Source organism: Platichthys flesus, chromosome 1 (assembly GCF_949316205.1).
Source record: "Platichthys flesus chromosome 1, fPlaFle2.1, whole genome shotgun sequence".
Taxonomy (NCBI): Eukaryota; Metazoa; Chordata; class Actinopteri; order Pleuronectiformes; family Pleuronectidae; genus Platichthys; species Platichthys flesus.
This window is the reverse complement of record NC_084945.1, coordinates 2564074-2579525: the sequence shown is the minus strand read 5'-3', so window position 1 is coordinate 2579525 and position 15452 is coordinate 2564074. Positions and strand designations below refer to the sequence as shown.

Sequence of the window (15452 nt, the reverse complement as noted above, 5' to 3'; positions counted from 1 at the left end):
CTCAGAGACACACACAGGAGATCAGAGCTCGTTCATGTGAAGCAGCCGTTCAGGGACAAACAAGAGACGGTGTTCAAAAACGAAAAGGAATTCAACCTTTGATGACGTGGTTGATTACGTTACTGTTGATCATCTGTCCATCATCGTATAAAGCCCGCCCTGACAATTTGATTGGTCCGAACTGCTTCTGTTCGGTCATAATTTCTCCCCAACGGAGCGACTCCAGAACGAACTTCCCGACCTCAAATGTTGTGGGCGGTGCTAAGTTAGTCTGGCACCCAGGCTAGTGAAAACCATGAGCACTGCAGGGAATCAGAAAGTGTAAAGTCGTGTTATCTGAACACAGATTGATGAGACCAGGCTGTAAATATGATGCTCAGCACATTGAAGTATAAAGTCAGCAGTGATTTCTAAGAGTCGATGTAAATAAAAAAGAAAAGAAAATGACGAGGTGAAGAACTTTTTCAGATAAACAAATTTAATTACATATTTTCACCCAATGAGAAGCTGAGGTTGTTTTTCTGTTCAAAGTCAATTTAATCATGTTATTTGTCAAATAGTGAATTTTGACATGAACATAGTTTAATAACCTGCTTCATCTAATGATTCTGATGTAAAGTGGTGTGAGTCTGTGGGTGAAGACGTTTAGAAACACAGAGATAATTGGTTTAATCACTGAGAAGATGAAAACATCGGGACTCATCAGATCTAATCAGTTCAATGACTTCATGAAAAACATGTGAACTCACATTTTGATGATTTTCATTCTCTCTGGATTCTTCATGTTTTCATAACTGATCTGCATGTTCCTGCTCATGTATAAAGAGAACGTTTTATACAAGTGGACTTTCTTTCATGTACAGCGTTTATACAACATCGGACAATAACATCACACTCATCCACATTTATTCACTAATGTACATGAAATAAACGGAAACGAGGGAATATCCCTTATGTGACATTTTTCAGTCCACTACGTGATCGACTGCAGAAGAATCATTTTTATTCAGTCTCTGATCGTACTTCACTCACAGACCTCACTACGTCCAGGACGTGATGTCATCACATGTAACATTCAGATGTCAACATGTTGTGTAAACTCCGACAGGACGTTATAATGATTTATCAATGATTGTTGAATAATCTCAGTATGATCTCATTCAGGTTTAGTTCATCAGAACAAACTGTTTATATGTCAGTGTCTTATTCAGATTATTGTCTTAATCTGGTTGATGTCAGAATATTGTATCCATGGAAATGTCAAGCGGTGATTGGTTGGTGAGCGACATGTCGTCCGTCACGTCTCACAGCGACAACACAGAGAGAGTTTGTGATTCAATAATCAGCTGATCAAACTAATGGAGGAGGCAGGGTTTATGACCTATACTGCAGCCAGCCACCAGGGGGCGATTCAAATCATTTGGCTTGATCTTTATATACAGTCTAAATGTTAACGATTTTATTTCACTTTGTTTTATTGAACGACGTCAGATGAGATCTTCTCTGTAAAGTCGCAGTCGATGGATCTGACCTGAGTTTGAGTTTCTCACTTTCCATGTTTCACTGTTTAAATAAACAGTTTCCACTTCATTGAAGTTAAAATTCCGTGACATCACATGACTCACTGAGGAGGCTGTGGCGGCGTCTTGTCATGAGGGTGAAGGGGCGAACACGCATTAACACGATGGATCAGACACATGTCACCGTTTGGTAAATGAGGCCCGACACTTATTGTGTAGTGTCACTGTGTTGTGTCACCACTGTTTACAACGATGTCTTTTTAATGTTGAATTGAGTTGTTCCATTCTGTCCTGAATAAAGAATCCCATTAATTCATTAATCAAAGATTCTCATACATTCTCTGTGTTTTACTTATGGATGAAGTTCTGCCCGGCTCAGCTGCAGCAGCGCCGGTAGAGCTGATCTAGATGTCGTAATCAAAACAGAGGAAGGTCGACACTGAAGGTCAAATCTTTCAGGATAGATGGAAAGAAAAAGTAGGAAGTAGGAGGCAAACCCGTGTGTCTTATTTGTTCTCAACAAATGGCTGCAGCAAAGGAGTACAACATCAAACGACACTACGAGACCCACACCTAGAAATATGGCGAGTACACAGGGCAACTTCGGGCTCAAAATATTATTTTTAAACATATTGTACTGAGGTCTCGTTTGAAAAAAATCTGGCCCCCTGTCCAATTTCACCCTGGCATCCCTACATAACAAGGTTGCATACCCCTTAGTTATACTTTTACTATTATTACCAATACATACGATTACTCACAGTTATGGACAAAATTGAACTGATAAGCATTACATGGTTCCACACCTGCATTCACGTGATAGTGCAAGATATTGACAATCGCTGCTTAGTGCAGGATGGAATCTTTAGAATCTTGAATTTAAGAATCTTGGAAGATAAAAGGCATGGGTACATTTGTTCATCATTGTCTTATCTTACATGTTTAAAGTACATGAACAGACATGAATAAAAAACAGGAATTTAAAAAAATAAAAAAATCATTGGGGATCTTATTCTGAAGTCCGTGAGCAACATCCACCCGGAAATCCGCTTTATCATCCGTGAGTGGAGCGGCTGGTTGTTGTCTGTGTGACCGACCGATGAGCACCTCTCCCGGACACTCGTAGCAGACATCTCCCGGTGCTGTGTCATGTTTGTATCCGACCCGTGACGATGCAGATCCTGACCCCTCATGTGTACTGGGCTCAGCGGCACGGAGACATCTTCCTCCGGGTGGAGCTGAGCGACGCTAAGGTAGGACCCCTCCCCCGCAGACAGCTCGCATCCCCCCGGCTTCCTCCAGCCTCTCACCGCTTATCGTTCACTGGGAATGATCACGTGTCTCATCCAGGTTTAAATATATATTTATTCAATTTAACGCTGAGTCACCTTTCGCTAATGTTTGCTCACCATCTGTGGTCTTAGCTTAAATGTTAGCTTAGCTGTTAGCTGAGTGGGTGTTGTATATGTTAATATAATAATATGTTAATGTTTGTCATATCAGTCAGATATACATTTATTGTTTTTCTTGTTTTACTTGTTTCCTGTGTTATTCTAACTCCTGAATTAATTTATGTCCTCACCTCCTCACCAAAAATACGACTTATTTTTATTAATAACATTTATTGATGATTAAATAGAAAATACTTTTATTCTCAAGTACAAGTTGAGACAGAGACAAAACCCTGAAATAAGAAATATAACGAGGAAGATATATATTTACTTTATCTTTTTCCTATTTGTGGATGGATTACTGTTTCCAGGTTGTGGAAAATGCTTCTCTAGGATTAAAATAATAATAATAATAATAAAAATAATATGAACCCCGAGCCATCACCTCTGCACCTTTTTAAAAGTCATTAACAAAGGCACCATGTGTTTCTTTCTTCAGTAAATTATATATGTGGTTATAAATGTCAGTTATTCATTTATAAATGTGTAATTAGGTTTGTAATTTGAGATTCTTTTGGGGGGGGGGGGGTCCACACTCACAGTCTGTCTCTTGGTCCTTTAGTGTAAATGCATCAGCTGAGTGTTTGCATCAGTAACATGAAACCCCAGGTTCCTCTCGTCCTCAGCGTCCACAGGTTCCATCAGGTCTCATGAAACATGCATGGGTGTTAATGGTGGAGCTGGATGTCGTTCAGCCACTCACGAGACAGAGGACAGCCGTCTCGTGAGTGGCTGTCCTCCGTCTCATTCAGCCACTCACGAGACAGAGGACAGCCGTCTCGTGAGTGGCTGTCCTCCGTCTCATTCAGCCACTCACGAGACAGAGGACAGCCGTCACGTGACACATGTTAGGTCCACACGAGCCACAGAGCCTGTGAAATATGAAAATAAGTTTGTTTCTCTATCACATCCTGAAGGTGTATGTTCGTTGATCCATCCCTGAATTAATACGCTGCTGAAAGTAGTCTCCACCACTCCATACACTATTCTGCCCTAGTTTGTGTAGCATCGGTTAACACATCCTGTCTTTTGTCATCGGCTCGGTTCTGATGATTATCTGTTTTAATTTGGACATTTTCAGAACCTTGACATCAGCCTGCAAGAAAACAACACACTTCAGTTCAGAGGTTTGTGTTTGCTTTGTTTTTCAAAAAGAGTTCACACACACACACACACACACACACACACATCTGGTATTATTAATATTATAACAAATATAACTGTCGTCTTCACATTGTTCCACAGCACAGGGCCGCGGAGCTAAAGGAGACAATGACTACGAGTTCAGTTTGGAGTTCCTGGAACCGGTCAGAGCCGAGGTACTGATCCTCATTTAGTGTTGTCTGTGTCTGTGTGTGTGTGTGTGTGTGTGTGTGTGTGTGTGTGTGTGTGTGTGTGTGTGTGTGTGTGTGTGTGTGTGTGTGTGTGTGTGTGTGTGTGTGTGTGTGTGTGTGTGTGTGTGTGTGTGTGTGTGTGTGTGTGTGTGTGTGTGTGTGTGTGTGTGTGTGTGTGTGTGTGTGTGTGTGTGTGTGTGTGTTTTCACCCTGCTCTGGCTCCCCCTACAGTTCACACATATCCAGGTTGTGTTTGGATTAATTGGAGACTTGAATATAGGTGTGAGTGTCGCTGTGAATGATTGTTTGTCTCCGTGTGCTGACCCCCGCTCTCAGGTCAGCTGGGATGGACACAGACCCTCATAGGACCAGTGGAATAGATACTGGTTGTAATGGGATCTACTGTTTTACTCCCCAGTGTCTGATAGTAGCTATTTGACACATTTGTTGTTGAACAGTATTATGTCTCATTGTGTTATCTTCCAGAGATAAATGGTAGTGGTGTCTGGACGAGTAAATGTCGGAGCCTGCTGAGGAGCAGCTTTAGATGTGTTCAGTCCATGATGAACAGAAATACATATTTAAGATTAAAAATAATATTAAAATAAAAATGCTGTATTTCCAGTTAATGTCAGAAACTCATTCAAGCTCAGTTTCGTCGTGCACGTTGTCCTTAGTGGAAAGTTTGAGTGAGTGCACGACGTTACTCAGTGGATTTATCCAGGAGACAAGAGGAAGCAGGTTTTTATTCCAGGTAGAAGAGGTGTGCCACATTCAGGGCCTGGTAGAGTCATTTCTAATCTAACAGTGTGTGTGTTTCATGGCGGACTGCAGATCAACCACAGGTCCACCCAGCGCCTGGTGGACATCAAGATCAAGAAGCAGGAGGAGCGCTGGTGGGACCGGCTGACGCTGCAGGAGAAGAGGCCGGTGTTCCTGGCTCCGGACTTCGACCGCTGGCTGGACGAGTCCGACGCCGAGATGGAGCTGCAGGCGAAGGTGGGAAATAAAGAACACTGAAAAACAAGTCTGCTCGGAAGAGACAGAGAGAGTAAGATGGTGTTCACCAGGAAAGGTTTCTGACCGTGTGATTTCTTTTTCAGGAGGAGGAGAAGATAAACAAGATCAGTGTGGAGTCGAGAGTTCGTAAAGATCGTGAGTCAATGAATAAATCAACTGACATCTTCTGTCCTCCAGGAGGAATTCTTCATGTGTATTCACATTGTTATTTCCTTCTGTGTCTGTTCCTCAGCGTACCTGGGTCTGAAGAGAGGCTACTTGTTCATGTACAACCTGGTGCAGTTCCTGGGATTCTCCTGGATCTTCGTCAGCATGACCGTTCGCCTCTTCATCCTCGGTCAAGGTTTGTAGATCACGTTACTCCACCAGCTCGTAGAAGTGTTGTCCTCCTGACACACACATGAATCCACAAGGTCCTGGGGTGTGCAGTCACACAATCCAGATGTGTGAGTCATGAACCAGCACAGCAACGTGTAGAATCAGGAGGTTTTTCTTTATCCGGGACGTTAACAACAGTTTTTGTGGTGATTTCCCAGCTCACATTCATTTGGCTGACCAGTGGGTTTGTTTTTAAAACCCGTCTGATCTTCTGACTGCTCTGGTTTCTTTCCTTCTCCCTCCTGGAGCTGGGTAGTCCATCCCAGTTTATATTTAGTCACTCTATTTTAAATCCCTCTGATATTGTTCCTGGGCTTTGTTCAAACACAAATCTTGGCGAAGGGGAAAAACAATGACACACAATGTGACACAGTTGAGTTGAAGCAGAGTTGTCGGAAATTCAAATTAAAATAAGGATTACAAATATATAAATCGTATTCCTTAACCTCCTTTGAATGATTACTAATTGATAGTTTAATTAAGCAGCACCGTGCAGGTCTGTGGTTTGTGAGGAGCTTTTCACTGAGGAGCTGATTTGAATAGAAACAGGAGCACGGCTGCAGGTTTTGTTTTGCAGATGCTGAGGATTATGAATATTGGTTCATTCAATGTCCTGCTTCATTCTGTCCGTCTGCTTCTCTCTCTCACTGCTCCACAGATTCCTTCTACGACACGTTCCACAACATGGCCGACATGATGTACTTCTGTCAAATGATGGCCGCCCTCGAGGTCATTAACCCCTTGTTGGGCTTGGTGAAGTCGGCGTTCCTTCCTGCTATGATTCAGGTGAAGACAGTGGGAACATACATTGAGTGTGAATGGTTAGAGGTCAGTCTGACGTGTCCTTCCTATTGGCCGTGTGATGCTGCAGGTGGCCGGGAGGAACGTGATCCTGTTCGTGGTCTTCGGCTCCCTGGAGGAGATGCAGAACAAGCCTGTGGTGTTCTTCGTCTTCTACCTGTGGAGCACCATCGAGATCTTCAGGTCAGCTCGGCTTCCTCTGTCCTCTGTGGCCCTTGTTTTGTCTCCGGCTCTAACATCAGACCCCCCCCCCCCCTCTCTGACACCAGGTACCCGTTCTACATGCTGGGATGCATCGGCACTGACTGGAAGTTGTTAACGTGGCTGAGGTACAGCCTCTGGATCCCTCTGTACCCGCTGGGCGTCCTGGCTGAAGGTCGGTGGCTCCTCACTTAAAGAGGAGGTTTTCATGTGTACTGATAAAATGGTGGCTGTTGTTGTTGTTTGTTGTTGACGGCGGCGTGTTGTTTCTTACCGACTCCCAGCGGTGGCTGTGATCCAGTCCCTGCCCATCTTTGACGAGACCCGTCTGTTCAGCGTCTCGCTCCCGGCCGTGCTGGGGGGGTCGTTGAGCTTCTCCTACACTCTGCAGCTCTACCTGGTCTTCATGTTCCTGGGTGAGACATCCACTCACTAACCACAATGCACTCTGATTCCTCCTCCATGGACTGTGAATATAGATGGTGATCGTGGCTTGAAGCTGCAGCATCGAGGTAAAGACCCGGCTGTTAATGGCGTCTAAAGGCTCAGTTGTACTTCACGTTAGAGGTGGAAACAGAGTCAGAGCCCTCTACTGGTGATCTGCTGGGATTTCATCCATAACCGTGCACGTTGAAAAATTATAAAGACGAAACTGAGCAACTGGAAGTCGTGTTGGGCAGAACAGATGCTTTCGCCTTTTTCTCAAGAGCCATATAATCACAACCTCCTCCTAAAATCTGCCATAGGAGAATGTGGGCAGTGACAGTTCCAATGTTTAAAACAGATCAATATATGGAGGAGGTGATGTTAATGCCCTCTATACTGCAGCCAGCCACCAGGGGGAGATCAGGATGACGATAAACAGTCCATGTCTCCTTGAAGATCTTTCTATTCTGTACTGTAACTGCATTGGAGGCCTCTGGGACACAAACATGTCATCTAACCTGTGGATTAACTAATGACCGAGGTCCCCTCTTCTTCTTCAGGACTCTTCATCAACTTCCGTCACCTGTACAAGCAGCGGAGGCGGCGCTACCGCTCGAGGAAACGGAAAGTCCACTGACCCGTCGCTCCACTCTGAACTGACGTCCACCTGAAGATGAACCAGCTGTTTTCCTGTTTTCTGCCTTTTCTCATCTTCCTGCTCACACACTATAACAACCTGGGTGGGGGGGTGAACTGTGAATCCTGCTGTGAGTTTAACTTATCCTCATGTTCTTATATCTTTTCTCCTTTCTCACATTTCACAAAGAAAATCCGCAATGAAGGAATATTAGAATCATGTTTATCATTTAAAACAGTCTCTGATCTAGAAAAAACATTTAGGAACATTCCAACGTACCACATGGTTTTAGTTTACATCGTGACATCGGGAATCGTGTCCTTGTTTGTTCAGATATATTTCTAAAAGATTTCAATGATGATTCATCACTTTTACCAATGACACAATTTTAGATTTATAGATTCCTGCAGGAACCAACAGCAGTGTCCAGAGCGATTTGTGTTGAATTCAAAATCCAGTTCCTATGATTCATCAGCACTGAGGATGTTAATGAGCCGTTTCCTTTGTTTAACCAACGTCTGTTTGAAACCTGAGTGGCATGATTTTCCTTTTTATTTATTTCTATGTTTGTCGGTTGTGTAATTTTCCATCTGTTCACTGTATTTGTTTATTTATCTCTGTGAACTCAGTTTATGTCTCATAAAGGTTCCTGTTGGAGGACGTGAGGACTGTGCCTGATTTTAAGTCACAATCATTGTTTCATGACCAAATGAATAAACTTCAGAATTCTTATATCAGACGTGGGTTGTTTTTCTTCTTTTCAAAAAGGTTCCATTTTGTGCTCATCAGTTTTTTGTGGAGATTCAGACATATGGGGGGGGGGGGGGTTCTCTTCAAGGTCCAGTTCAGCAGGAATATGAACAAACGAACCAAGCTTCATCCAGGATGTGAACAAGAGGTTTGATTCAAGTTCTGTTTCAGTGATATTGGTGCCTGGATATTGTTTTAAAGGGAAATAACCTTAAAAATAATAGTGAGATAATACTTTTATTTCTAGTTTTTTGTTGGTAAATATTGTTCTCTCTCATTTGAAGATTGCAGTATGCTATATGTAAATTCTAAACTTTTTTTAACTTCACTCCCATGAAGACAGTTAAGAAATATGGACTCAATTTAACCAATTCTGAATTTGTTTTGATTTAACTTCCAACCTGGGGTTCAAGCTGCTGTTTGAAATCCGTCCTGTTCAGTCCAGTGCTGCTTTCCAGGATGATTTATTGTCATTTGTTTCAATTGAATTGTTTTGTAAATGTGGTTATTTAAGTTATCAGAAAAGTTATTAGAAAATGAATTTTGTTTATCATCTCAGCTCTTATTCATACAGTTGATTCATCTTCACCCAGAACACACAACATTTCCAAAACGTACATTAAAAGTTGTTTCATGTGAATTGTTGTCGTGTTAAACCAAAGTGCCGCTCACGTGTATCTTTTCTAATGTTAATAATAGAAACAGTTAAAACGAGGCTGCAGCTCGACCACTCCCCCAAACCCAGACCTGAGTCCTCCGGTCCCTGTCCACGTTCCTCCGGCTCGGTGAACGTTGGCGTATTGATACCGGGCTGCGTGCGGAGGGTGACCGGTGATAATCCTCTTAGCAGCAGCAGCAGCAGCAGAAACTGATCCGCGCTCCAGCCCCGACGCGCGCTGCGTCCTTGTAGCTCCACGAAGCCCGAGTCAGCAGCTCCGCGCCCGTTACGCGCAGCTGGAGGGACGGAGCGGTGCCGCGCGGCCACAGGTGAGACCCCCAGCCCGCACACAAACACACACACACACACACACACACACAAACGCGTGCACAAAATCTTGAAGTCTGTATATTTCCATCTGGAGGAACATAGATTGACAGCGAGCTGGAATATTGTCCGATAATCCGCGCATGTCTCAGTTGCGCTTTTTAATTTAATTTGTTTAATCCACTCTGATGTTTTAACTCACGTTTTCGTGTAATTATCGTCCCGTGCACGTGCATTTCATCACGTTCTTCCCCGTGCGCGCGCCCACGCTTGCAACACTACATTTCAATTAACAGGCAGTTCTGGATTTAATTGCGTTCTTTTGAGCGCGTGACGCAGGTTGTATTCCCTTTTGTTTTTACGTGTTTAACGAGTCCTCGATGGTTTTTGTGAGAAGCCGAAGCCTGTGATTATGTAGCCATAGTAACAGGTGGCTGTCTGCATCCCCATCACACACACACACACACACACAGACACACACACACACACACTTCTCTGCCTCTGGAAGCCACAGAGGAAACCACACGTGTCCAGGATGATGAGGTCCTCAGTTGTGTGTTTGTTTTCTCCGTCCACAGGCGGAAGCTGCCAGCAGTGAAAGATGAAACGCACAGTGTGCAGGTGTGTGTGTCTCCTCTCTGCCAGCCGCCTCCTCTCGTCTCCCCGGTCCATCGAGGACCATCAGTGATGCATCTGACGTAGCTTCCTGTCTGGAGTCCAGACCACGAGGAAGATGAACGTGCGCTCGCCTCCGAGGAGGAGGCTTCGGCGCGGCCGCCTCCTCTTCTTCTTCTCAGGCCTCCTGCTGTGTTTGATCTACAGTCTGACTCTGAAGGCCCGGCTGTCGGAGCTGAGCGGCTCCTCGCAGGCGCAGGGCGCTCTGGGAGCAGAGGGAGGCGATGGGGATGTGGTGGAGGTCAGCGTTCGGGAGGTGATGGCTTCCAATGAGACGCAGGAGGAGGTGCTCTCCCCCGAGGGCAGCGAACCTCCTCCGGTGATGATCGTCAACAGGACAGACATCGAACAGTGTATCTACGTAGAACCTCAACCCCCCAAACCTCCTCCCCCGACTCCACCGCCTCCCAACACCACGGCTCCCCCGCCCCAGGCCCCTGGCAGGAAGGGCGATTACCCCGAGGACCTCTTCTCAGTGGAGCAGCGGCGACAGGGCTGGGTGCTCCTGCACATCATGGGCATGATCTACATGTTTGTCGCCCTGGCCATCGTCTGCGATGAGTTCTTCGTTCCTGCGCTGGAGGTCATCACCGTCAACCTGCAGATCTCTGACGATGTGGCCGGGGCCACCTTCATGGCGGCGGGAGGCTCCGCCCCCGAGCTCTTCACCTCCCTGATCGGCGTCTTCGTGTCCCACAGCAACGTGGGCATCGGCACCATCGTGGGCTCGGCCGTCTTCAACATCCTCTTCGTGATCGGCATGTGTGCCATCTTCTCCCGGGAGATGCTGCACCTCACCTGGTGGCCCCTGTTCCGAGACGTGACCTTCTACATCCTGGACCTCATTATGCTCATCGTCTTCTTCCTGGACAGCATGATCATGTGGTGGGAGAGCCTCCTGCTGGTGCTCGGCTACGTCAGCTACGTCTGCTTCATGAAGGTCAACAGTCAGATCGAGCAGGCGGTCAAGACCCAGCTCCACAAGCACATGAGCATCGTGAAGGTGTGGACGGCCGAGGGATCAGAGAAGGTCAGAGTCCAGTTCACACACGTATCTGAGGAAAGATTCACGTCAGGAGAAAATAAGTGTTTAAGGTTCAAAGTTAAAGTGCTGCCTCGACGCCATTTCAACACTCGCTTCTTAAATAAGAGTATTAGCTGGTTTCATCATCTTCATGAATCTCTATGGGTTTGGAGACTCGAGCAATTTGACAATATGAAAAATCTAATTTCTAACATTAACACACATAACAAAAACAAAATGTATGAATACAGAATATATAAATGTATATATTCAATTCAATTCTACTTTTAAATCTTTAGAACAACGTACCTGGTCAGCTGTGGCTTTGTGAGCTAATAGAGAAGATCTATGTCCTCGGTGGGATGAGAGTCGCACACGTAGAGGTCAGAGGTCAACACGTATTTGCAGATGCATGATTTGAAAAACTGGTTTTCCATGAAAAGAATCTGAAGTCAGAACAATGACCAAATCATTTGCTTTGTGGGTTTTCGTGACGTGTGTTAAATTCTCTAAACACAATTTATTAATGCCGTCCATGTTTGTTTCTTATACTAACTTCTCATGAACACACAAGGACTTCACCACGAAAACAACACAATCCTCACAATCAGCTGTTGATTCTACACAATTTTAAATCCTTGCAACAGCCCCTGAAAACAAAGAGCCCACAGTGATCTGGAACAAAGGGCTGCAGGGAGAGCAGATGTTCCAGGAGCGTCTTCCCTCCACACACGGCTCTGTGCTCCTCTTTCATCTCCTCAGGGCCGAGGCCGAGGAAGCAGGGGATTGTGGGTCTGAGCAGGTGACGGACCGTGTTTGTGCGACAGCCCTTTGAAGCTCGACAGAAAGAGTCCAGGTGTCACCGGGCGGTGGAGACGTCACCGGGTTCCTGTGGCTGAAATGTCACCGTGCAGACTTTACATCAGAAACCATGTTTTCACACGGCAGCTTCACGTCTGAGCCGGTAGTTAACATGCACCGCGGCGTCTCCGTGTTTCAAGTGTCAGACTCACGTTCTCCAATCAGCCGGAGGCACGTCTGCAGCCGCCCCGAGGCCCTTCAGCACCCACCACTCCACATTACTGGAATTCAAAAGACGCTTCTTTGATTCATCTCTGGTCGTTTTCCACAATCAAGTGCTTGGTTTAGTCTGATCCCCGAGTGTGAGCAGAGACGAGAACCTGTTGAATCTCAAACACAGGATCCAGGAGAAGATGTTTTTATTCTGGTTTCATCTGAAGGAAAGGAAGTGATGGTCTCGATCTGTAGTATCAGTCTTGATTAATTATTGACAATTATTCTCTCAATTAATCATTTGGTGTATCAGGTCGGTGTGGCCTAGGGGGTAGAGTGCTCGTTTTCCAACAAGAAGGTTGCCGGTTCAAACCCCACTCTCACCCATCTGCATGCCGAAGTGTCCTTGGCAAGATACTGAACCCCAAAAATGGCCCCTCATGAAAGTTGAGTGTACTAATTGTAGGTTGATTTGGACAAAAGCGTCAGCTAAATGACATCTAATGTAATAATGTAATGTGTATACGATGTCACAAAGTAGTGATAATTTTAATACTGGAATTATCAGATGTTTTGTTTGTTATATTTATTCTATAAAACAGAGAAAAACATAACATCCTCAATTTTAAATTAGGAAAGGGTTAGGGTTAGGTTGAGCCTACTAACACTAATCCTAACCCTAAAACTAGCAATATACTATTGCTCAGCATATTGTGTCTCTATGACTTTACAGGAGAGTGATGCTACACAACCTCCTCCTGCTCCTCCTGCTCTTGCTCCTCCTCCTGCTGCTGCTCCGTCAGCTGCACCACCGGCTGAAGAAAAACCCAAACCAGCTCCTGAGCCTCCTCCTCCTCCTGCTCCTCCGAGCGGCCCTCAACTCCACAAGCAGCCGTCAGAATCGAGACTTAGGGTGAGTGAAGTCACTTCACTGTTAACTGGAGTTTGAATTCTTAAATCATCTTTTATTTTGAAAGGGATGAGACGTCACACTTGGTGCAGAGAACCTCAAACATAAATCCATTATTTAAACGTGTCTGAGTGATGCAGCTGCTGTCTTCATGGTGGTGTCTGTAAACTGGAATCACTGACGTTGTGTCTGTGGTGGCAGCTCCGTCCCGTCCTGCAGCGGGGGGGCAGCTCGGCCTCGCTCCACAACACCTCCCTGCGCAGCACCATCTTCCAGCTGATGATCCACACGCTCGACCCTCTGGGAGAAGGTAACGACCACAACCAACACAAACACCTGAGCTCCAGATATATAACCCGAAGCCTCTTGGGAGACGGGTTTGAAATTTTATAAGAGACAAACCAGGAGATTTGTAACTTGTAACAAACGTTTCCTGTCAGAAAAAAATATATTTGTAACCAGTAGCATAACATTTGGACAATTACGCGATATAAAAAAATTATTTGTTTTATCTTCAATATCAGATTTATGTGACTTTATGTACTTTTCGTCTAGAAGTCTCGTTCACGTTACTATCACATTATACTGTAGAAATAAAAACATAAAAATGAAGATTATTCTTTATTTCATATTTTAGATTATTATTATTACAATTTTCTCATCAGTCATGTTGATACAACGACCAGTCGACTAATCGGTTAGCGCCGCGGCTCTTGGACACAGTGACCCAGCACCCCCCCCCCCCCCCCCCTCCTGTAAGTCCAGGTGACTGGGGCTGAACAGCGGCGACCTTCAGCTCGTCCTCGGAGGCTCCTGCTGTTCCTCCCCCCCCCCCGCAGCGCTCGGCCACAGCTCATCCTTAATCAGCTTTTCAATACAGGCTAATAAGAGCTGGATCAGAGCCAGTGTGCTGCAGGAGCAAGCTCCTAATCCCAGAGGAGGAGCAGCGAGGAGGAGCAGCGAGGAGGTGGAGGCCTCGGCTGCAGCTGGACCGAGCGTCACCACTCTGGCTCCTCAGCAGGAGGTCTGAAAGCTCTCACTCAGACTTCCCTGCTTGTGCTCTAGTCTCCAGGGCTCCCGCTGCAGCTCTTCTTCTCACACTCACTCTGCTTCTGCACCAAAAACATCAGAGTACAGCCAGAGAGACGACCCCCCCCCCCCGAAGCAGAGACCATATTCAGAAGTTATCCAGTCAGTTGTCCTCCAGGAGTCGTCAGTCAAGGCTCACTCAGGTGTTTTGGGGGCGGGGCTTAAGCGAGAGGGGCCGACTTTGTGTCGTTTTTTAAACAACAATTAATAACAATAATTATTATTATTATGTCGGAGATTCAGCTTTTAAACCGTTTGAGTTCGTAACGTGACATCATCCAACCAACAGGTATTTTGTAATGATTCAGAAATAATTTGTAATGTCCTCCAGTAAAATGCCTCTGGATGCAGTTTGTTACCCCCCCCCCCCCACACACACACACACATACTCACACACAAACACACACACACACACACCCTTGTGCAGATTGTTTAGTTCTATGTGGGAACATTGAGATTTGTTAATGTGGAGTCAAACTAATCAGGTTTGATTTCCTCTGTCGGTCGTTGTATCAAACCGAACCCCCCGACTGTGAACCGGTGGCAACAAACACAAAATGAGGCAATAACACAAAAATGAAATAGAACTCAGATGAACCAGGAGATAAAACTGTTGCTGCCGGTTTTCCTCCTAGAGGCCGGGGCCCTCGGAGGGGCCGTTAAAACCCCGGGGCCACGGAGAGCCGGACGAGGTGAGAGCGGCAACAGGAAGTCGTCTTGGTGTCGTTTCCTGTCGTGTGTGGTTGTAATTGTGTCTTTTTGTGTATATATAATATACATATATATGTAACTTGAGGAGACCAAAGGTGTTTGTTCTGATGTGTCTCACTCAGAGATGTCATTTAATGGTGATGTCAGAGGGGACGGCTCAGTGCTGAGGACAGGTGAGACGTGTTGGTGAGACATGTTGTTGTTGGTGAGATGTGTTGTTGTTGAGACATGTTGTTGTTGGTGACACATGTAGTTGTTGGTGAGACGTGTTGTTGTTGTTGGTTTGTCGCTTGTTGTTTCAGTTCAGTTTGTCTTTGACTGATTTGGGGCGGGTGGTTGTTTGTCTGTGTTGGACTTTTGCATATTTGTGTGTTTGCATCTCGTTTGGTGGTGCCAGTGTGTTTGTGTGTCGGTGTGTGTGTGTGTGTGGGGGGGGTCATACACACTTGTGTGAGTCCTCCTTCTCTTAACTGCAGCAAAGAACAAAGTCAAACCCGTGAGCGACGCAGGAGAAACTCAGCGACTC

The 15452-nt window shown here is 45.5% G+C and overlaps 2 protein-coding genes across 2 annotated transcripts in view; both read left to right on the top strand.

Moving 5' to 3' along the window:
• Positions 1-2522: 2522 nt before the first annotated feature.
• LOC133956887 (very-long-chain (3R)-3-hydroxyacyl-CoA dehydratase-like) lies at positions 2523-8505 on the top strand. The gene is made up of 11 exons (XM_062392250.1): positions 2523-2773; positions 4053-4098; positions 4217-4290; positions 5140-5304; positions 5409-5460; positions 5558-5668; positions 6362-6489; positions 6575-6687; positions 6774-6880; positions 6990-7121; positions 7692-8505. Exons 1-11 carry the CDS (start codon positions 2693-2695, stop codon positions 7766-7768), a joined length of 1086 nt encoding a protein of 361 aa, XP_062248234.1. The 5' UTR covers positions 2523-2692; the 3' UTR covers positions 7769-8505.
• A 656-nt stretch (positions 8506-9161) lies between these two features.
• Positions 9162-15452, top strand: part of LOC133956715 (sodium/potassium/calcium exchanger 1-like) — a 9916-nt gene continuing 3625 nt past the window's right edge. Inside the window, exons 1-4 of the mRNA XM_062391987.1 lie at positions 9162-9505; positions 10082-11208; positions 12950-13129; positions 13328-13436. Of these exons, the coding sequence (XP_062247971.1) occupies positions 10237-11208; positions 12950-13129; positions 13328-13436 (1261 nt within the window). The 5' untranslated portion in view covers positions 9162-9505; positions 10082-10236. The remainder of the gene's footprint in view (positions 9506-10081; positions 11209-12949; positions 13130-13327; positions 13437-15452) is intronic.